At 38.0% G+C, this 22,228-nt stretch overlaps 1 protein-coding gene across 1 annotated transcript; it reads right to left on the bottom strand.

Moving 5' to 3' along the window:
- Nucleotides 1–12,703: 12,703 nt before the first annotated feature.
- On the bottom strand, nt 12,704–19,004 carry LOC135225015 (indolethylamine N-methyltransferase-like). The gene is made up of 6 exons (XM_064264633.1): nt 18,049–19,004; nt 15,694–15,829; nt 14,973–15,059; nt 14,742–14,846; nt 13,910–14,030; nt 12,704–13,275 (listed from the first exon to the last, which is right to left on the bottom strand). The coding sequence occupies exons 1-6, from the start codon at nt 18,209–18,211 to the stop codon at nt 13,063–13,065; spliced, it is 825 nt and encodes a 274-aa protein (XP_064120703.1). The 5' UTR covers nt 18,212–19,004; the 3' UTR covers nt 12,704–13,062.
- Between the last annotated feature and the right edge of the window lie 3,224 nt (nt 19,005–22,228).

Genomic DNA, 22,228 nt, shown 5'->3' with positions numbered 1-22,228 from the left:
AGAAGAAGGCCAGTAGAGCATTGCACCTCAGATAAATTCTTTTGCATTTATTGGATCTAGAAATACTACTACCATTCAGGAACTTGTATTCCATCACCTCCCTAACCACCGAAATTAAATTCCTGAAGAAAAATTAAGTATATCTGAGTTTAACCAGACCAATGAGCTGATTAACAGCTCTCCTAGGGCTGGCCCGAAGGATTAGATATTTTCATGTGGCTAGGAACCGATTGGTCACCTAGCAACGGGACTTACAGCTTTTTGTGGGATCCGAAACACAGTATATCGAGAAATGAATCTCTAATCACCAGAAATAAATTCCTCTGATTCCGCGTTGGCCGAGCCGAGCATCGATCTTCGGACCACCTGAGGAATTTACGCACCAGACTTCCTTCTGCAGTCTCATTCTCAATTACCAATGACACGTCTCCTGCGTGAAGGTTGGTATCACGTCTTTTGACACGAATCCACACCGTATAAGTTTCCTGGTAGTCATACCTTCGTCATCGCCTCCGTCAGAATGTGGGTTAGTGGAGCCATCGAGTGACCACACCGGATCCAGGTGCATACAAGTCATTGCCAATTGAATAGGTCAAAGAGGCTTCGTTCGTTTCCGCTCTTTCCCAAATTCGGTCTGAAAAGTCATGATGAGCTTGCCATTGCGTTCGCTGGGTTTAATTTATGCGCCGGTGGTGCTGGGGTGAACCCTATTTTGTCAGTTTGTTCAGTGACTCTGCGTTCTTGCTACCCAGTTAATATTATTTCTTGAGTCGGGTGACACAATTTCCATGTTGGTTTAACTGTCGTATCGAACGCCTGGAAGGTAAGAGTCTCTATGCAACATAGTCAGTCCCTCGTAGTGTGAACCTTTAGCTCTGTTTACATTGATTTCTCGTGAGATTACTATAACTTATAAAGCGCCCTCGAGCATGGACTTTCCGATACAGCCTGTAGGAAAATAGCCTGTAGTAGCCTGTATTGTAGCCCCGTCATGATTGTCACTTTCTTCCAATGTAGCCGATAATTGGAGATGTAATCATTCCCCATTTCCTTTTTGTTGACAAGGAAGTGCAAGTGACTGACTGGCAGAACATGACAACCTTCAGGATCTTCTTCTGACAGTCTTTGAAACTTTGCCATTAGCTAGGGGGCGATTTTAGTGTTTTACATTGTATTTTTTTTTTAAGACATATTGTACAATTCGCCATTGCATTGCATTCTCATACCTGCGCCAGTTAGTACGTCAATTCATCTACTGTTTATATTGCAACACTTTTTCGTCAAATCATCACGGAACGTTTATTGGTCTTGCTTATAATAAATGCTCAAGAAAATTCGATATTATATAGACTGACAGCGTCAGGTACATCGTTCGAAAGTCATTCGTACACCAACACGCTACCATTATAACAACGTTATGTGATATGGATGTTGCATACTATTGATCTACTTATTATGCACATCAAGCTTAAGCAAATAATTTTTACATTCTGTTATGAAAGTTTAATTTTTTATTGCATTCTAATTGAGATATTAATAAGCAATATCATCATGAACTAAGAGTAAGTCATTTTTGTCACTATTTTTTAATGCCATTGACCTTAGCAGTTTTTCTGACCAATGTCATATACTTGTAGATTAGTCATTATGTGGCCACTCTGAGAAATAATCATGATATATGTATATATATATATATATATATATATATATATATATATATATATATATATATATATATATATATATTGTGATTACAATTGCTATGTACATGAGCTCTTCCGTGAATACAAATATTCAACGCGAAACATATTCATATGGAAATAATCAAATGTAATTTTACTATTTTAACTTCTTATCAATTTCTTTATCCCATTCGTTTTTATTTTCCTACAAAAACCACCTCAGATTGCTATATATTCAAGGTATTTTCCTTCGCTTTCTATTTAAAGAGACAAAATATCATAGACATCAGATGAAACCACATGTCTTTCTGCTTCGTCACTCTGCTGTTTGCATACCTGGTCTGGTTTCGTATATCTTTGTTTGCAGAAGACAGCTGTGCGTCCTCGTTGTGTGTCTTGTCTCCTCTCTCTCTCTCGGTTAAGGTCAGGCCAATACGTCATTTTGTGTCTCTTTCTGGCTCATCAATCAAATGTTGTAATATGCAAAAGTACTTATACTCATAATTACAGTTGTGTAATATCATATTGTTTCTAAATTTACTAGTATTAAAGATTAGTTATATGCTAATATCATGTCGTTTCTATATTGACAAGTATTAGAAGAATACTAATATGCTAATATTATTGTTTTTATATTTACAAGTATTAGAAGATTAGTTATATGCTATATCATGTCGTTTCTTTATTGACAAGTATTATAGAAGAATACTAATATGCTAATATTATCGTTTCTACATTTACAAGTGTTAGACGAATATTAATACACTCATATGATATCGTTTCTATAATTTCAAGTATTTGAAGACTAATAATATGCTAATATCACATAGCTTCTTTAGTCACAAGTATTAGGTGAATAGCAATATGCATTAAAACCAGCAAAATGTATGAATCAAGTTGATGTATTTTTTATATGCCATTCTTGAATTAAATGTATTTTTTATGTGCCGTTCTTGAATTAAACCTGTATAATATGTTGAATATATTTCCGGTAGTGAAATTTCTCTTTAATATTGCTATAATTCATACAAGTAATGGCATTAGTATTAAAAACAAGAAGATATTTTTTTATTTTATTTTAAAGCTAAGAGAGAGAGAGAGAGAGAGAGAGAGAGAGAGAGAGAGAGAGAGAGAGAGAGAGAGAGAGAGAGAGAGAGGCTATATAACAATAGTTACAAATAAGTTTGCAGCAAAATGACATTTAAAAAGAAAAATTTACTGAGGGGAATATAATAAGTCCAGATCTTCATCTATAGCTTTTAACTTCATATCTAACAACAGTTGCAAATAAGCTTGCGGCTAAATCACATTTAATAATTGAGTATACACGAGAGAACATTTTAAGTTCTGACCTACGTCGAGTTAATTCTCATCATAAAATCGAGCATTTCGTCTGCATCTCAAATCTTGCCTTTAATTAAATATATTTTAGAGAATACTTTGAATTTTGAAGCTCCGTTTATTGGATTCTCGTCACAAAATCCAGCATTTCGTCTCCAACTCAAATCTCACCTTAAATTAAATATATTTTAGAGAATACTTTGAATTTCCAACTTGCTTCTCATCACAAAATCCAGCATTTCGTCTCCAACTCAAATCTCGCCTTAAATTAAATATATTTTAGAGAATACTTTGAATTTCCAACTTGCTTCTCATCACAAAATCCAGCATTTCGTCTGCAGCTCAAATCTCGCCTTTAATTAAATATTTTTTAGAAAATACTTTGAATTTCCAAGCTCCGTTTACTGGATTCTCGTCACAAAATCCAGCATTTCGTCTGCAGCTCAAACCTCGCCTTTAATTAAATATTTTTTAGAAAATACTTTGAATTTCCAAGCTCCGTTTACTGGATTCTCGTCACAAAATCCAACATTTCGTCTCCAGCTGAAACCTCGCCTTTCAAAGTTTTCCCTCTAGTATCAAAAGCAGAGGAACTTTCCCTCCCTCGCCTGGATTTCCCCAGCGCTGCGCAAACAAATCGTCTGCAGCGAACAGAAGAGGCGTCCGAGCTTTCTCCCTGAAAAAAAGAAATGAGAGAAATTCGCGCCTTCGGTTATGAGGGTCGTATTGTAGTTCCCGCGTTGACAAATGACGTACCGGGTGCCGCCTTCTCGTCATTTTGCGCAAGATATCGATGGCTTTGGTACCGAGTACCGTTCCAATAAATAGATAAGTAAATATTTATATATATTTATGTATATGCGAACTAATACCACACTTGCTCACGTGTATTTTCCAGTTCGAACCAGATTTGTTTTGTTTTTTATTCGACATCCAGAAATAATTGCTCTCTTCCCTTGAGTATAATGTCATGACTTCAACATGATGAGGGTTTGCTCTCTCTCTCTCTCTCTCTCTCTCTCTCTCTCTCTCTCTCTCTCTCTCTCTCGTCCCTAGCAGATAATATATAACATCTCGGCTTGTTCAGTCGACCTCAGAAACAGCCGAGTCACGCCGAGAAAGCCGAAGTGTTGTTGAACCATTGCAAACGGGGCGAGGGGAAATGAACCTTTGCAAAATATGGAATAAATAACATATGGATATATAACTATTAATGTATACTATATATATATAATATTATATATATATCATATATATATATATATAATATATATATATTAATATATATATTATTTATATATAATATATATATATATAATTATATATGCATACATACATACATACATACATACATATATATATATATATTATAATATAATATATATATATATATATATATATATATATATATATAAGTCTGTGTGTATACATTCATACATACAAACGTACGTATATACTTAACATACATACATACATGCAATACAGTAGCTTTATACATTTTCTGAAATTGAAAGGTTTTATTGAAATTTTCAGAGAAATATTACCATAAACGATTGAGTATTAACAAAGTCTATTTTCCAGTAATTTCAGGCTCAAACCTTTTACTGAATCAGTTCATTCCGACGTGTTTTTGATATATCTGTTGTTGTTGTTTTATATTGGATAATGCATCATAGATACACAGGCCATATCTTATGAATTTCATTGTTAGCGGGATCGAATATTTACCATTGTCCATCCTACAAACAACCGACCAATGCCCTACGGACTTGGCTCTTTATAGCTTTCTTCAAAATGATCCCTGATACTCTCTGTTCTGCTCTCAAGCACATCCCTGATACTTTCTACTCTGCTCTCAGAAGATCCCTGATACCTACTAGTCTGCTCTCAAGCAGATCCCCCATACCCATAACTCTGCTTTTAAGCGGATTCCCGATACCCTCTATTCTGCTCTCACATATCGTACAACGATTGACCAAAAAAAGAAAAAAAAAAAAACGAAAGTTTTGTTGTATCGATGACGAAAGTATCACAGAGTGTCACACCAGTTCCGGATTCGTAGCGAACGTGTATTTATTTACCCGTCCGTGAAGATTCACTGCAAAGAGGCGTATTAGGCTTCACGCCCGCCCGCACGCGCGCCTCCGTCCCCCGCCTGCGAATATTTTTCACGCCCGCTTGACCAACGTCGGGTAGTGAATGAGAGGGAGAGAGAGAGAGAGAGAGAGAGAGAGAATCCCTTCAATGCATAAATACAGAGAATGGAATTAGATAATGTGTTATTCAAATTATGAAATGATGGTGTACAATTCGAAGAAGCGCAGATAACTCTCTCTCTCTCTCTCTCTCTCTCTCTCTCTCTCTCTCTCTCCAGCGAATCTCAACATTTGGGGGTATCGACTGTTATTCGTCGTAATGCCAGCTTTTCATTATCAAATTTACTAAAGATTCTCTCTCTCTCTCTTTTTCTCTGTGTAAGAGAAACAAGAGAAACAAGAGAAACAAGAGCCCGTGCTAGCACAAGGCTCGTTCGATCCAAAACAACAGCGTAGGAAATGTTATTAGTACCTATAATGCCTCCACAGATGGGCAGCATTTAATGGTGGAAATGTTAGTTAAATAATAGCTTAGAATATTTGATATTTTGTTCCCGAGAATATCTTATGTCTTTAGCATTTTTGGAAACGAAAGGATAATGAATGCCTTTGTGAGGAAATGGGAGTATATAGTATATATATATACATATATATATATATATAATATATATATATATATATATATATATATATATCTCATGAACCGGATACAAAAAGAAAGAGAGAAAAAAAAATCGAGGCAGAGAAAGTAAGTACGAAGCATCCCAGCTGGAGGGGATATTCACAGTTGAACGGGCAGTTGTGCGAAGTTCTGGAGACGTAGTCTTTCGTTCGCTTATTTGATTATTATTATTATTATTATTATTATTATTATTATTTATTATTATTATTCACCGCTGTCGGCATTTCATGATCAGTCAGTATACATGTCAGCTTGTGTTCAAAGAATTGTTTTCATATGTTATTTTACGTGTCTATCATTTGCTGAAAATATATATATATCTGTAAGTGTGTGTTGTGTGCTTCCATGATTAATTTGACTGCTGCCTCGAGGCATACTCAGCACCTCTCTCTCTCTCTCTCTCTCTCTCTCTCTCTCTCTCTCTCTCTCTCTCTCTCTCTCTCTGCAAAGGTATCACCTACAGCAGCCCTGTGGAAGAGTTCAAAAGAAAGCTAGACAAGATCATTAGAACACCGTGAATGAATTGGAAAACCTGCTCCTAGAGATAAGTGAGCAGATGGGCGTATAATTAAGTCTTTGAGGCACCCTAATCCTTGTAACTCCTTGTGACCTATTTCTTTTGTTCCGACAAAGAAGCGGACAACACTGGTTTCTCTCTGAGGTCACTTTGTTCCAGCAGTGTCTTCTTATACCAGGTGCTGTGTTCATCGTCATATCTGATCGACCATTTTCCTCTCAACCGTTTTCATACGTGAAAGTTAGAAGAGAGTTATTGATAAGCCCAATTATTGATAGTCTTTTTGTAGAGAACTCGTCTAGGCGTATGACTGCACGGGCTCTTTGTTGTGAAATTTCTCCCGTCTGACCTTAAGTCAAGACCCAAGTCTGAAAATAAAAGCTTTATTTACAACAAAATTAAAATATATTTGTAGACCTTAGATAGTTTACATATTGGTATGAGCTTCGGGTAGCTATAACATTGACATTTATGTCATCCAAGTTCTCTCTCTCTCTCTCTCTCTCTCTCTCTCTCTCTCTCTCTCTCTCTCTCTCTACATTACTTGAACATTCACCGATATCACCACTGATGTATAAAGACTAAAGAAGTGCATTTGCAGAGATGAACACCTCCAAAATACTATCAATTATCAGTCCTGCTATTTTCTGAAGCCTCAAGGCTTTCTCTCTCTGATTTCATTCTAAATTTAAGGTGTTGATGACCAGAATGTCTAAAGAACCGTGATCTTTCAAAAGCAAAGGATTGCGGATTTGCTTACAACAGAGAGAGAGAGAGAGAGAGAGAGAGAGAGAGAGAGAGAGAGAGAGAGAGAGAGAGAGAGAGAGAGAGAGAGGTTGGGGGGGAAGGGGTGGAGGCCGCACTCATTAGAATAAGTAAATCCATGAATTTCATCGCCTGTGATTCCTAAGAGGAGCACAACAATACTTTTAACACTGGAGACGAAACTCCCCAAGTTCCTTTCCTTAAAAGATATTCCATTTCTCCCTCCCAAACCCAGCGCGTGTTTTTGATCGTCACCTTAACGGCGTTCCTGGTGGGCAGTACCCATGCCCAGACGCAGCGCCCAAGGTCAAGGCTCTCGCAGATGTTCAATAACCTCGTCGATGACATGAACGACGTGGCTTCTAGGATTGGTCATGGCTTCCTAAGGTAAGTGAGGTCCTTTGTATTCAAGGAATAGCTGTAACCAAGAACCTATTCTGGTGTTGAAGTTGGGTTAAGACGGGTGGCACACTGTACTTATTACTAAAGGCTGTTTGCCGCGTCCTTTCGGCCCCTAGCCGCACCTGCATTTTAGCCTTTTGCTACACCTCTGTTCCAGTTCCTTTTTCCAGCTTGCAGTCCAAGCACTCCAGCTCCCTCCTTTCACTGTCTCAACATCTGAATGGCTAACCGTGTCCCAGTGCTTGGCTTTATACACTAACTAACAAATGACAAGACACTTCCATAGCTAAATTTCATCAGAAATTTTGTCATTTTTTCGTTGATTGTAAAAAGGGAAGTCACAATGAGGGGTATATCTGACCATGCGATTCAATCTCTGAAAAGCATTCTGGTGTAATCTAACTTATGACACTCTCGACAGGACTCTGAATGGCCCAAGCGGCGTGAGTCGTGAACGCCCGATAGTGCCTCGCCAACAGAACCAAATCAACGGCCCCGCACGCCAGCAGGACGACAATGCCATCGCTCCCAACGACCCAGCAGTGCGCCCCGGCCCAGGGGCTCTCCGCCAACGTCCACGCCTCTCCTTCAGACAGTTTGTTGATGGTGTCATGAGCGGCATTAGCAACCTGATGCCAAGACTCAGGAGGCGGGTTTTCAGCCGCCACAACGTCCGCGCTGGACAGGTAAGTCAGGGACAAAGGCGCATCAAGCGCAGGGCCTTAGAAATCGTGCAAGAAATTCCTGGCTCTGAGATTAAGCAGTCAGGTGTGACGGTTTCATCTTCTGTGAAGGTTACTGTGAATATAATCGATGGTAATCAGAAAGGGTCCTCATCCAGTGCTGGCGATGATAATAACCAATATACTGTATCTTATACAGAACCTCCAGTTCTGATGCCAGAAGAAGAAGTACACATTATGTATCACCCCAGCACTGATGTTGAAGTAACCAAGGGTCCAGACGAATATTCTCCGGAAAGCGTTCCAGTTTTTGTTCAGTCTGGAAGTCATGGGGATGACCACGTGACTGAAAATGATTGGCCCCCTTTCAGTTCGTGGTTACACTCTGATGGATATGTGTTTAACAATGACGAAACAGACGTTCTCTCATATGACCAAATTTTTGAGCCAGTAAAATTAACAGAAAACTTATCCACAGATGATGAACAGCCTCTTTACGGGGAAGATGGTTCATCTGGTAGCCCAGTGACTGAGAGCTCTGAGGTCAGGATATCTGGAGGTAAATTTATGGTTCCAGGATTCAGAGGCTTTGACATATCACCTGTCAGTAACAAACGATTTGGAATCATAGATCATCCTGGCTATTACGATGACATCAGCCTGGGAAACACAGATTTATCTCACCATCACAGTGGCTCTAATAACCATGGAACCAAGGTGGCATTTGACACTGATAATACAGATGTTTTAAGTTCTGTGTTTCTTAGCCATATGTATGATGCCCAGGGCACTGAAAGCAAAGGGAATAAGAGGAAACACACTGATTCCTACCCTTTAGGCTTCAAAGAAGGATTCTTGCAGGGGTTTAGTCATGGTTTTGAGAAGGGTCAAACCGAAACTAGTTTCGATCACCAAACCCTTAGCTCCAGTGAAAGTAGTACTCATCCTAACAGAGGAATTATCAAATCTCCTGGGAATAACTTACAGTCTGATCAGAACAGGCAGCCAGTTGCCACTGTAAATAGTTTTTCTAGTTTTAACCCCCAATCAGGTATACAGCAGCAGTCACATCATAGCAGGCCTTCCATTCATGGTAATAATAGACCTAATTCCTATAACAGGCAACCAATTACTAATTCTCATACTAATACGTACATGCCTCAGTTTAATAACAACCAACCAAGTGGTAACTATCAGGTGCAAATTAACCGTCCAGTAACTCATAATCCTCATAGTAGTAGTCACATACTTCATTACCAAAGTGATAACCAACCGTCATTCACTAACATTGACCAGGCACACGATAGTGACCAGTACAGACCTAACTTTGAACATAAAGATAACCAAGAATATAGTCGTCCTAATAACCAGCAAAATGTAAATAATGAACAGATAAACCCCTTCTCTAACTGGGTCCAGTCACCGCATGGCGAAGGGTTCGGTCGGTGCGATGGACGTTGTATGTGGAACCAACTAATACACTATCTTGATCATTTCAGCGTCAACAACAGTGAGAGTAGAGGCTCGTGAATCCCCGGTGAAGGGAGTCCCACCCACCACCAGCGAGAGAAGAGTCGGGGAAGGATCTGGAAGCTTTTGCGGTGATGGTTGCGTCCGAAAGAAGGACGTCTCGGGGTAGTAGGACCCAGCGTCCTGTGTAACTCACCTACACTTACCCACTCCATACAACTAATGCTAATGTATATAAAAGGGTTTCTAGTAATTCAGGCTTCATTAAGACAAAACAGAGTTACCAAGACAGGGACTTAAAGTTAGTACAAGTGACAAGAGGTGTCTTTCTTTTTGCTTTGTGATGTGTCTCTTCACCAAAGGGATGATGGATGGCAACAGGCGTTGTCTGGGCATGCAACTGGGGATGGAATTCTGGCTACTTATCTCTGTTGAAGGAGTATACATCTGACTCCACTTTCAGTTTGCATGGAACAATTATAAGTATGTAAAATTCTATTTCACTGAAATACAACAAACCCTCTACTGTATGATAGCAATAAAAACACGTGTACTTCTTCAGTGATAGATTATAAAGTGATAGCTGTGGAAATATCCAACCAGCAAGCAAAACAAAATCAACTCTAAGCACTGTTACAACATGAGCACCAGAAACGACTGTCACTATCCAAACTTTAGCAAAAATTTATCTTCTAATGCAACTAACAGCTACTAACAATATTATCTGCAATATAAAAATTAGATTGTAGCATAATGCTACTAGTAGTGGCAGAAGTAGAAGTAATAGTAGAAGTAGTTGTGATAGCGTTATTAGTGGAATTAGTAGCAAAATCAGAAAAGCTTGTAACTCTACACATGACACAACCATGAAAGCTCAGTTGTCATCCATCATCGTACCTATCAGCACACAGCTAGGTAAAGCACGGTAAACGCATGAGATACAGCTTACCCATGCACACTGTTTTAGAATAAACTCACAAAGAATCAAAGTCATTAGTTCACAAGCACTCCACAGATCAAGTAACTAGTAACTACTTCAACTTTCTTATGTAAACATAAGTTATGTGACACTTCTTCCACATTGCATGGCTCCTGGCTGTATTTAGAGTACTTAGCATTAGCCTCCGATGTACATAGGCATGTTGTTTTGATGTCATGTTTTTGTTTTTGTCATGTTGCTTTGGTTTCATGCAGATTGCCTTGATGTACATAGGCATGATGTTAGAATTAGTCTATACGGTTAACATTCTCAAGTCAATCAGCAGTTCTGGGGAAGACTCCAAACTTCAAAATATGCATTAATTTAGGTTGGCAGATAAACTGGCTATATGGAAGGAAAATAATTTTGCTGCTTTGGCGTATTTTGAAGTACAATCTTTGCAATATGAGATGTCAGGGTTTTCACACAAATATTTTATGATAGGAATGCTCAGAGATCCACACTAGGAAGCCTTCTAAATTGCACTGAAAGATTTGATGCACACTTTAGAATTGATCTCCTGTTGAAATTGAAACTAAAGTTACCCATATTATTTCAGTATAAAATGCAGGGCTATGACTTGTCTGAAATTAATGTTAGATGAAAATTATTCTGCATGAAACTAAACTTTGATGGCACAGTCATATTTCTGTTATGTAGCGTATTGTGTAAGGCAAATTTGTTACTTGTTCGGCCTTATATTGTTATCTAGCTGGTCTAGAAATGTTCAGCCAATCACAAGAATTTCTTTTTTTTTTTCTTGTGTTTCTGATTGGCCGAAAAGAGGCATGGAAATCTCCCTCTCTCGCACAATGTTCAACCCTTGTAAATAATCGCAACACTTAACATGGAATGAATGAGCCCGGCCAAGCAGGTCATGGCGATTGTATTTATTTTTGTACAAATATAAGTTCTCGTTGAAGGGAGGACGTCATTTATCCTTTATTGATATCCCGAACTACACAAAAAGGGTTGAAAACAAGTCAATGACCGTAAACAGTGATTGAATCTTTGGCAAATGCTGGATAATCTTAGGAAGCACTGCTTAGGACCACCAACAAGTCGTTGACTTGTATTCAATATGTTTGTGATGAGTGTGACAAGTTGCTGACATGTTTATGACATGTTTTACTGCAGTACCGGGGGCACATCTGAATGCTGAAGGTTACAGAGTCATCAGTTCTCAAATCAGATAGCACAAATATAAGGATAATCAGTCAGCTTTTTAACCTGAGGGTTTATACTTCTGTTTGATAATGATAAGGAGCTTCTCCACCATGTATAACAGGGTTTAAGAACTGAATATCGCCATCAAATCTCTGTATCAACATTCAGCAGCTTTTATTACTCTTGTCAACTAGCATTGAGATAATCTGTGAGTTTTGCACCTGAATCTGTATCTTGTCTTTCGGACAAGATAAGAAATGTTACTGATTTATAAAGACGTGTTTGGCTACTCTTCTAGTATTTCTACAATATTATAACATGTATGGGTTACTTCTCTGAAGGAGAAGCTTTCCAGCACAGTACTCTTTTCAGTTTTTTATGGTTTTCCCATGGGGGATTTTGTCTACACAAATGGTAAAAATGAATCTTCAAAATCAGAAATGAAACATGAAAAACTAGAGAGAAAGGAGTCATCTACATGTTCAAGTTCTCGAGTTTTGGCGTCGTGTTCAGCAGACTCCAAGGTTGGAAACAGTTCTTGGAAATCATTCTGGACAAAAGTCAAAATCAGAGATAATGAAAGCCATAAACCTGTTATATTTTCAAGTGATGAATGTCCCCTGCAGGACAAAAGTTTTTCAAAACATGCTCGTATAAAAGAGATCAGAGATATTTCATCAGGCTTTAGTTGCTCAGTCTTCAGAGAATGTGGTAGATTGTGAACATGTCACATTGAATCAACCATATTCGATCGTACAATATTTATGCCAACATTCCAGAAGTTTGCTACTCAAGTTTATAGTATCTACTAATCAATGCTCAATAACCCAAGAGTACTTCAAAACGAAGAGTAGTACTTTCAAGAATCAAAAGGGTCCATAGATTCTTAAATAGTAAAGGTAGGAAGTAAATCAGTCCAAATCGATTTGAGTATAACTAATATATTTAATACATTTTCCAGACATGTTTCACAGATAATTTTGTATCGGGAAATTATGCCGAGTGACTCGGCCACATATGGCTGGTTACAGTATTCACACATTAACCAAATAAAATTATAATGATCAAATTAAGTTTATCTTAAAAGAAAGTGATAGCTAGAGTTCTTGAACCATGTACATCTTTTATGGAAATTTTATCATACAAATTTAACAATAATAAAAGGATATCTGTGCCGAAGTCAGTTTCCCCAATTCTTCTGTACCTCAGTGCACCAGAGGGCAAAAGAAAATTGACAAGAAATAGAAAACGGAGAGGAAACAAGAGTAAAGTCGGTTACTACTCAGTTCCCGTTTTCTGTGCCATTACGAAAAAGATCCCACTGTGATCTGCTGGTTTCTCGTCCAGAGAAGTCTGTCTGTCCAGTGTCCTGAGGGTAATTAGCTCCAAGGTCTCCGACGAGGTCACGGCATCTGCAATGGCCTCCTTCGTCAGGCTCACTGAGGGGTATTTGCTCTGCCCCACGTAGTACGAAGTGTTCCCTAGGGCTCCCTGTGAATATTAACACTTAATGTTTAAGAGGATATTATCTTAGGAAGTTATTATAGTGATCAAGCGCATTTACAATGTGACCCCTTTGGAACCACATTCAACATTCTGCTTAGCCCTTTTCAGTGACATACAAGGGTTATTGAATTGAGTCTTCCAACAAATACCTACACGGTTTAGAGCAGAAAATGAGTCTGCAAGTATACTAACACGTCAAGAACATAGATAAGTTGGTTTATTTAGGGCAGTCAGACTTAGCATTGGAGCACTTTCTGGCATTCAGTGCTTAAGACCTTAAGACAGTGAAAAGAGGGAGTTGGAGTGGTTGGACAGCAAGATAATGAGATCCAGGAAATGTAGAAGATGAAGCACAGTGATCTAAAGATGGAATTGTGACAAAGGCAGTAATAGTCGGAGAGGCTGGACAGCTAAGGTTGAAGAAGGGAAGCGGGAATAGAGTTAAAAGTAAAAGGCTAAGAATTGGGTGAAAGCAGCTAGGGTCAGAAAGGATGCTCCTAACTCACTTTAGTACACTGTATAGCCTACAATCACCACATGAGGGACAATTACACTGACGAATGGTTTGGGATTATAGTAACTGCCAGCACCACTCGGACCATATAATCCTCTTTCTTACCGCCATCATGAGAACCCCTCCTGGTTTGATCAGATGAGTCACATTGGCTAACATGACTCTGTAGTCGTCCAGAGAAATGGTAGCAAATTCAAGACAGAGAGTACTCATCACAATGTCGTACCTGGAGGGATATAATTTTTGTTCTAATAGAGTTACATACAGATTCTAAATCTAAGTGCATTGATGGTGCTCCCAAACATATTGAGCCAGTTTTCGAATGAATGAAATTGCTTTGGAAAGATTTGTTATGCAAATGCTTTTAAAAATTATCCATTTTGTTGCACCCATTGCTTTCAAATTCACAATACAGTCTTTGAAAAGTGGTGATCATTGTGTATACTAAGCTGTTCTATTTACTGGCGTTCTCAAGGGCTACTCTAGGAGGATGACTCCGTGAAATGTACACTTCAACATGGCCGTAGCATCCACCATAAGGATGTAATCTTCCCTCTTAAGAAATTAGACCCATCTGTCTTTCTTATTCTTACGTTTTCTTTCTCAGTAATGGAATAATGATTAAGTATGCTTGAAGCGTTATGTTTTGTGGTTGTCTTTGCTATTAGCAGTGTGGTAAATGTTAGGATTTAGTGTTTATGTTCATCTGTTATACTGAACTTTGTGTATAATGTTCATGGTCTGGCGTAGGCAGAATAACAGTCTTGTTGGCTTGTTTCCGTGCTCAAGTGTCAGTCTGTCAGATGTGTTTACCTGGTAACGCCTTGAGTTGAACGTGTGTGTGTGTTAGAGAGAGAGAGCGAGCTCCCCAAATGTAAACACTTATAAACACAGAAAGGCCGGTTGCTCGAAGCCTTATTGAAACCAGGAAACTTACGTTTGACAGACTGGATGAAGTGGGTTTTCCAGTTCCCCGTCGCATGGAACGACCAACTGGAAGACGTCTCGAAGTCTCTGGACATAATCCTCCCCGGCTTTCGTTCTGGGAAGGAAATTACGTGTGTCAAGACTCGAAGCTTCGAGGTATCATGGGTGTCAGACAGTTTAAATGATCATAGTGTACGAACAGAAGAGACTAGGAAGGAAAATGTCGTATCAGGTCAGTTACCCGCCGTCCAGAGAGGCGATGTGGTTGAAAAACAGACTCCAGTCCAGCGCTGCTTCTTCAGAGTTCATCCAGGAATTGATGGCTTGCCTGCGGATTGCAAGACGGGTGAGACACAAGCACAGGTGAGCTAATAACGAAAAAAATGATCTTGAAGCAATTGCAAGCGATTAACCCAGGAATTGAATCGCACTTTAAAAAAAAGGACAGTGTTTATTTAATTGCTTTGTTTTCACGGTTTAACTAAAGGAATATTAATGTATTAATGGTACTACTATGTTGATTGCATCGAATCACAGGGCAATTAATGAATTTCATAGGGAGCCTGATAATGTTATAATGAGATTACCCAGATGAGTGAAAATTTGTTGCTGGAAATATGTAATGATTTATTTTCTAACATAGGTACCTTTCTATATATATATATATATATATATATATATATATATATATATATATATATATATATAGAGTATAGAGAGAGAGAGAGACCCACAACTCCATCTTTGCCCTAATTTTCATTTCTATATTTCTTTACTTTGACGAGTTGCGTATAGTAATCAGAAACTTTTCTCCAAGATATGATTATTTTTGTCATGTTTAGTCCAGTAGTACTAATAAGGAATGACAAAACTTCCTTATATTAAAAGTGAGAATGAGATAAACAGACGTCATTTTAAAACAGTACAAACGGACATCAATAGTTTTAAATCTTCAGAAGTACCTGTTCGCGGGCGCGATTTCAGCCATCGTGATCGAGTTTGCGAAGTGAGCTGCCGTTCCAGCGTACACTGGAACGGGTCCACACCCGAAGTCCAGGACCCTCCGCTGGTTGGACCCGCGACTCGTCAGCAAAATGTCTGCAATGAGAAGGAAATGCATCAGCGAGGCCCAGAGAGTTTACTTTTTTTTTTTTTTTTTTTTTTTTACTTGGCACAAGGAAGATATGGCAACGTTTCTGCTGCATCTACACTATCTCTCAACTTAGGTCAATCCTGTATTGGGAAGATTCTGTCAGTGTACCTCACGTTGGTGCCTGTAACCATTGCTTAATCTATCATTCCTTATGAAAATGAAGTAAGATTTTTGGGAATGACCATTGACCAGAAATTGACATGGGCCAGCCACATAAACGCCTTAAAGATTAAGGTTTAAACAACCTCTGAATATTTTAAAGGTTGTTTCTGGATTTAGTTGGGGAGCTGATAAAAAATCCCTGCTGAGACTATATGACTCGTTTTGTCTATCAAAGCTAGACTATGGCTGTCAGATTTATTCCTCAGCTTGTAAAACCAGGCTGAAGGAACTAGATGTTGTACACAATATGGGGCTGAGAATATGCTCAGGGGCTTTTAGAACTTCGCCTGTTGAAAGCATATATGTTGATACTAACCAACTTCCCCTTGATCTGAGAAGGCAAGAATTAGGATTAAGGTACATGGCTAAAATTAAAAGTGCTCCCAAAAATCCCTCCTTCCAGGTGCTGAGGGAAGCAGACTCACGGGTCTTTGCGCTTGGCTATGTGCCAAAAATTTTATAATCTAATCTAATATCTCACGGGTCTTTTCTGGTATAAGAGCCTCTAGACCATTCCAAGTTACACTAAATGAAGATGTTACGGGTAATGATCTTAAATCCCAGAAAGTCCTGGAAGTAAAACATCCTGTGCATCCTCCATGGCTTATTCCAGAAGTATCTGTGTGCAAAAAAGGCATATAACAAAAAAGATCGTCCTGAGGAAGAGATTAGGGGAAAATTCTTGGAGCACGAAGCTGTCCATACTAATGTGATAAAAATATATACGGATGGATCAAAGTCAGATAGTGGTGTTGGCTGTGCAGTTATCTTTGGTGATACAGCATATACAGCTAAACTACCTGACTTTGCATCCATATTCACAGCAGAATTAACAGCCATAATCTCTGCCTTGGATATAGTTTTTCAAAGTAGCGACACTAATTGTGTCATTTACTCGGATTCCAAAAGCACTTTAGAAGCTATTAAAAAATTCAATAGCTTCCATCCGTTAGTTCAAAAAGTTCAGGAATCGCTCTTCCATTTGTATTATTTGCGTAAATCTCTCTTTCTGTTGGGTCCCTTCACATGTGGGGATTTGCGGAAACGAGATGGCAGATAGGGAAGCGAAAGCTGCTAGTGTCTCATCAGAAACAGCCTTTAGTAAAGTGCCTCATACAGATCTAAAAGGTCCTTTTAGGTCTTATATTTTAAGCAAATGGCAAGAAAGATGGACTTCTCCTCATCTTGCCAATAATAGAAAGTACAGAAATATTAGAAATAATATATTGCCGTGGCCTTCGTCTTTCCAGTCTGATAGGCGAACAGAAATAGTTTTAAGCAGGCTGAGGATTGGGCACACTTATTTGACCCATCAGTTTATTTTAGAAGGGGGCAGCCTCCCAGAGTGTGCTTGCGGTGGCGAGATGCTAACAGTGGAGCACATTCTGGTTGCTTGCCCCAGATATTTTAACCAGAAAGAGAGATATATATTAAGGGTAAATCCCTATGTGATATTTTGGGAGATGAAGCAGATATTTCTGCTCTCATCTCCTTTGTAAAGTCTATAAACATTTTTAATAACATTTAATTGTTTTTTATCTACCACATCATAGATATATATATTTATTTATTAAGCATTTTCTTCATTAATTCATTCATTTGTCATGTGGTAATTTATCTATGAACCATTTTCTTCATACACTTATTAACTCATTTATAATGCCATTTATTTACTTTCCATTACGGCGCTGAATGGCTTCTTTGGCCCAAGTGCCTCCTGGGCTTTTGCCCTAAAACTCATACATCCATCCATCCCCTCTAAAAATGGTTTCGTAGCGCAAATACAGTCAATTTCAGTGTTCGTATGAGTCCGTATACCACCTGTATGTTTCGTATATCTTAATTTATTCTTTAAATATGCTGAGGAATTTCTACGACAATATAGGAAACATAATTGGCCCCAAAAAATAAATAACTAAAATTTTGAGCAATGTCATCGACAAACACGAAATCCGAATAAGTAAAAAAGAAGAATATATTTTAAAAAAGAAAACGTGCATACCTTTCTCGAAAGCATTATGGTAAGCCTCGAGGAAGAACTTGACCTCGTCGTCGAGGGCGGAGTAGAAGGTGGAGTGGTACTCCAGGGGGCTGAACTCCGTCAGGTACTGAGCTCTGACCTCGCCCTTTTTCGAGAGCTCGTCCGCCTTCCTCGCCTCCTGCATTCTGTTGACGGCTCCTTGGGCGGATTCTGTTATGGTACTTTGGTTGGGGAATATAAGTTACTTAATGCCTGTTTTAGATATTTTATATAGTGGGCCACAATTCAGGGAGTATAGCTTTTGATTTAGAGAATAATGTTTGCTCTTTGTTATAGATATAAGTATTCACTTTGTGGGGATATAAATTTGCTTATTAAAACACTTTCCAGATAATGTTTGCTCTGTATTATAGATATAAACATTCACTTGGTGAGGATATAAATTTGCTTATTAAAGCACTTTTCAGATAATGTTCGATTTGTATTATAGAATCATCATTCACTGGATATAAACTTGCTCCATAATCAGCCACTTCTTTTGGAAAGTATTTCTTGTGCTTTGAGCGTTAAGTGTTCATTGAATAGGAATACTGTAGACTGGTACTTAATGTATATTTCAAAAACTACATCCACCTAACCACTTTTCGAAAAACGTCACTTATGAAATTGGTGGTCTCTAACCTAGAATTACCCAATTTTTTGGAAATATTACTTCCGTGATACGTGATGAACTTTCATTTTTAGTCAACAAAAAACAAACCTCGATATTACTAATTATTTTTGAAAATGGCAGAATAACGTGGTAAGATGTTAGAATAAGATAGGTTAGTGTGGACCTCAGGATTCCGTCGCACTAGCAAAAACGTCCCTTCTTAGACGAGCACCCAGTTGGTTATAAGAAGAACCTCACGTATATTCCCGAAAAATGAAAGTGGATGCTGCGTCAAGCCCCGCCTACTTTTGTCATTTGCACCGCCCACAAAGATTCCTAAGCCCCGCCTACTTTTGGCATTTGCAACTCCCACAAGGATTGGCAACGCCTATTTTTTTCTTCTTCTCTTTTGGCATCCTATTTCTTTCACGCAGAGATAACAGGTTTTGTCCTTAACCAGAATCACTATAACCATTATATATATATATATATATATATATATATATATATATATATATATATCTTAAATCCACGGTAGAGAGGTGAGTGAAAAACTAGGGACTTGGGACAATTACTTTCGTAGTTTATTCTACTTTTTCAAGTTAGCCCCGCCCCCTATCTGTTTTTGTATATAAAGGTCTGCCAACTTCTATTATATTCAGTGTGAACTTGAAAATGTAGAATAGACTACGAAAGTATCTAAAAAGGCAAGACTTCCTTTCATCTTCCTTGATCCCTAGTAACCATACCCACAAGGTCAAAGGTCATCTATGGGGGACCTCCTACTTTCCAAAGAGGTCATTTATAAGGTAGTTACTTAAATGGCTTTATAAGTCTATGGGAATCACTTATAGGTAAGTGGAGGTATCCGGGAAGAGATATTTACGCCGAGATTAGATAATTCGTCGCCTTTCCCTCAAAAACCAATGATGTGGGATGTGTTTGCGTCTATAATGGAATTAAATGGGGAGCATGTACCTTAAAAAGCGAGAGAGAGAGAGAGATATTCACGCTCTCAAGGCTTGTATTGCTTATCAGTAGCTACGTTAAGTAATGGGTCCACCCCTCCTATACCGACTCCCCTTACCCCTCCCACCCACCCAAGGCTCCTTCCCCACTTTTGTTTTGTCTCCAAAACTGTATTTTTTCGTCTTATTATTATTATAATTATTATTTACATGCTGAAGGTAAACAGAGTCTTTCCTTGTATATATATATATATATATATATATATATATAGATATATATATTAATATAATTATATATATGTGTGTGTGTGTGTGTGTGTATATCAAGTATAAAAAGCCCATTAAAACACTGGTTTAAAGCTAAGGATTATATTTCTTTAACGGAAGATTTTATTTACATATATATATATATATATATATATATATATATATACACATATATATATATAATATATACATACATACAGACATACATTTCCATTGTCCATGACCTATCCACTGTAACGCCAGTTCGACATAAACCAAAAAATCAATTGAATCGGTAGACCATCTGCTATAATTCACTAAAGACCAGCAATTACGACCGACAGCAATTCTAATTTCACGCATCAACTACACGAGGTGATGACCAACACTGATAACCATTGATCACACCTGACCATTTTAATTATTGATCCGCCTCTGTGTGGCCATTGATTATATGTCTCCGGAAAATCACCAGTTGATCAATAAAGCCAAATCGATAGGTTTCTTTTATTAGAAAAAGTATCTGTAATATTAGATCACATAACAATCTTCGTTTGAGTGTGAGTGCAAGATTAAAATTATTCATTTATTCTTGACCTTCAAATGATTCCTTGAAACTGTAACTTGTGGATTTCGATTAAACAGGTGGAATTCCTTCTTGTTTATATCGAGAATGATAACAGTTTCTTTTAATCCAATTTGTTTTGCCAAAGTTTGATGGAACTTTTTGAAAAGTTCCAGCTTCGACAAGTGGCGTCCGTTTGTGGTGAAGATCTCTCGACGACAGAGATGAAAATCCTAACGCTTGTATGTCAATTCTTTTGGTTGAGTTAGTCCTTTGCCTTCTTATGAAGGGTTGGTTGGTTATGATGTAGCTGGCTTTGTGTGCCAGCACGGGCTCTTGCTCCTAAAATTTCCCTGAGAGAGAGAGAGACACCTCCTGGTCTAGTGGTCATGCTAACTGGTTTAATTCGCCCTAATTCTTAATTCAGCTTACTAGAATATGCTATATTCACCTTTTCAAATGAGAGAGAGAGAGACCTCCTGATCTAGTGGTCTTGCTAACTGGTATAAATCCCCATAATTCTTAATTCAGCTTACTAGATTATGCTATATTCACCTTTTCAAATGAGAGAGAGAGAAGGAGATAGACAGAGAAAGAGAGGGAGATAGAGAGAGATTACACCTTTTCAAATGAGAGAGAGAGAGGGAGATAGAGAGAGAGAGAAAAAAAGAGGGCGATAGAGAGAGAGTGAGAGAACCAGCTCTTTTTCTTACTATAGGATCGTTACACGGTACCATGTATAGCCTATAGCTTTTATCTTGAAGGCATGAAGATAAAACAGTGGAAATTATACGATGCTCCCTATAGAGAGAGAGAGAGAGAGAGAGAGAGAAGATATAATATTAAAAATGTTTCTGTCTGTATATATACGTATATATATATATATATATATATATATATATATATATATATATATATATATATATATATATATAGAGAGAGAGAGAGAGAGAGAGAGAGAGAGACTATCTGAAAGACAGAACATCACATAATGGATATGTGTATTATATGTGTGTGCGTGTGTGTGTATTTGAGAGAGAGAGAGAGGGATAGGGAGGGGGGCGGGACCCCTCATAACTATACCTTCGATAACTGTTCCCCCAACGCACGAACACTGGACGCATTTATTCGGCGAGGGGGATCACTTTCGTGCTATTTTCGCCTCTGTGGGACAGATGCCCAGAAGCTATTTTGCCCTGACTTCCGTCTTGAAGATAGCCCACAGCCGATAAAAAAGGTGATTTGGGCGTCATATCTTTGTATAGTCAAGTCATGAGGTTGATTTTGCAGTGTTTATATATTGTTTTTTGCTGCATTTTACTGTATTTCAGTTTTTTATTTATAAATACAGTTAATATTATTGAAATATTTATATTTATTCAATAGAATATTTGCGTCATTATATGTCAATAATTTTTTGCATAAGGTTGATTTTGCAATGTTTATATATTGCATTTGCTGTATTATACTGTATTTTAATTTATAAATACAGTTACTATGAGATTCAGGGTCTCTGTAACACGGTTTTTTGGACTTTGCTTCTTGTCAAAGCATCGGATGTAGCTGAAAGTTGACATATGTATATTTTACAACCACACACAAATTTTGTCAGCATTATCAATAACCTAAACCCGATAGTTTTAATTTTTATAGAGTAAAAATGATCTAGCCGACGCCATGGCCAATGATTACGAGCCAAGAGTCGAAAAACATTCATTACGTAAACAAGGTAAACAAACACATTTTGACTAAATGTTGCCCCGCCCATCC

Source organism: Macrobrachium nipponense, chromosome 11, assembly GCF_015104395.2.
Source record: "Macrobrachium nipponense isolate FS-2020 chromosome 11, ASM1510439v2, whole genome shotgun sequence".
In the NCBI taxonomy this organism is placed as follows: Eukaryota; Metazoa; Arthropoda; class Malacostraca; order Decapoda; family Palaemonidae; genus Macrobrachium; species Macrobrachium nipponense.
Note: the sequence above shows the minus strand (reverse complement) of the source record. Positions and strands in the feature narration are given on the sequence as shown.

What these genes read in the sequence shown, in the direction of transcription:
- LOC135225015 (XM_064264633.1), bottom strand. Translation starts at nt 18,211, where the DNA reads ATGCAGGAGGCGAGGAAGGCGGACGAGCTCTCGAAAAAGGGCGAGGTC. An exon ending in CCATAATGCTTTCGAGAAAG is followed by an intron (nt 15,830 to 18,048) that starts GTATGCACGTTT and finishes TTCTCATTGCAG; the next exon opens with ACATTTTGCTGACGAGTCGC. An exon ending in ATCGCCTCTCTGGACGGCGG is followed by an intron (nt 14,847 to 14,972) that starts GTAACTGACCTG and finishes TTTCCTTCCCAG; the next exon opens with AACGAAAGCCGGGGAGGATT.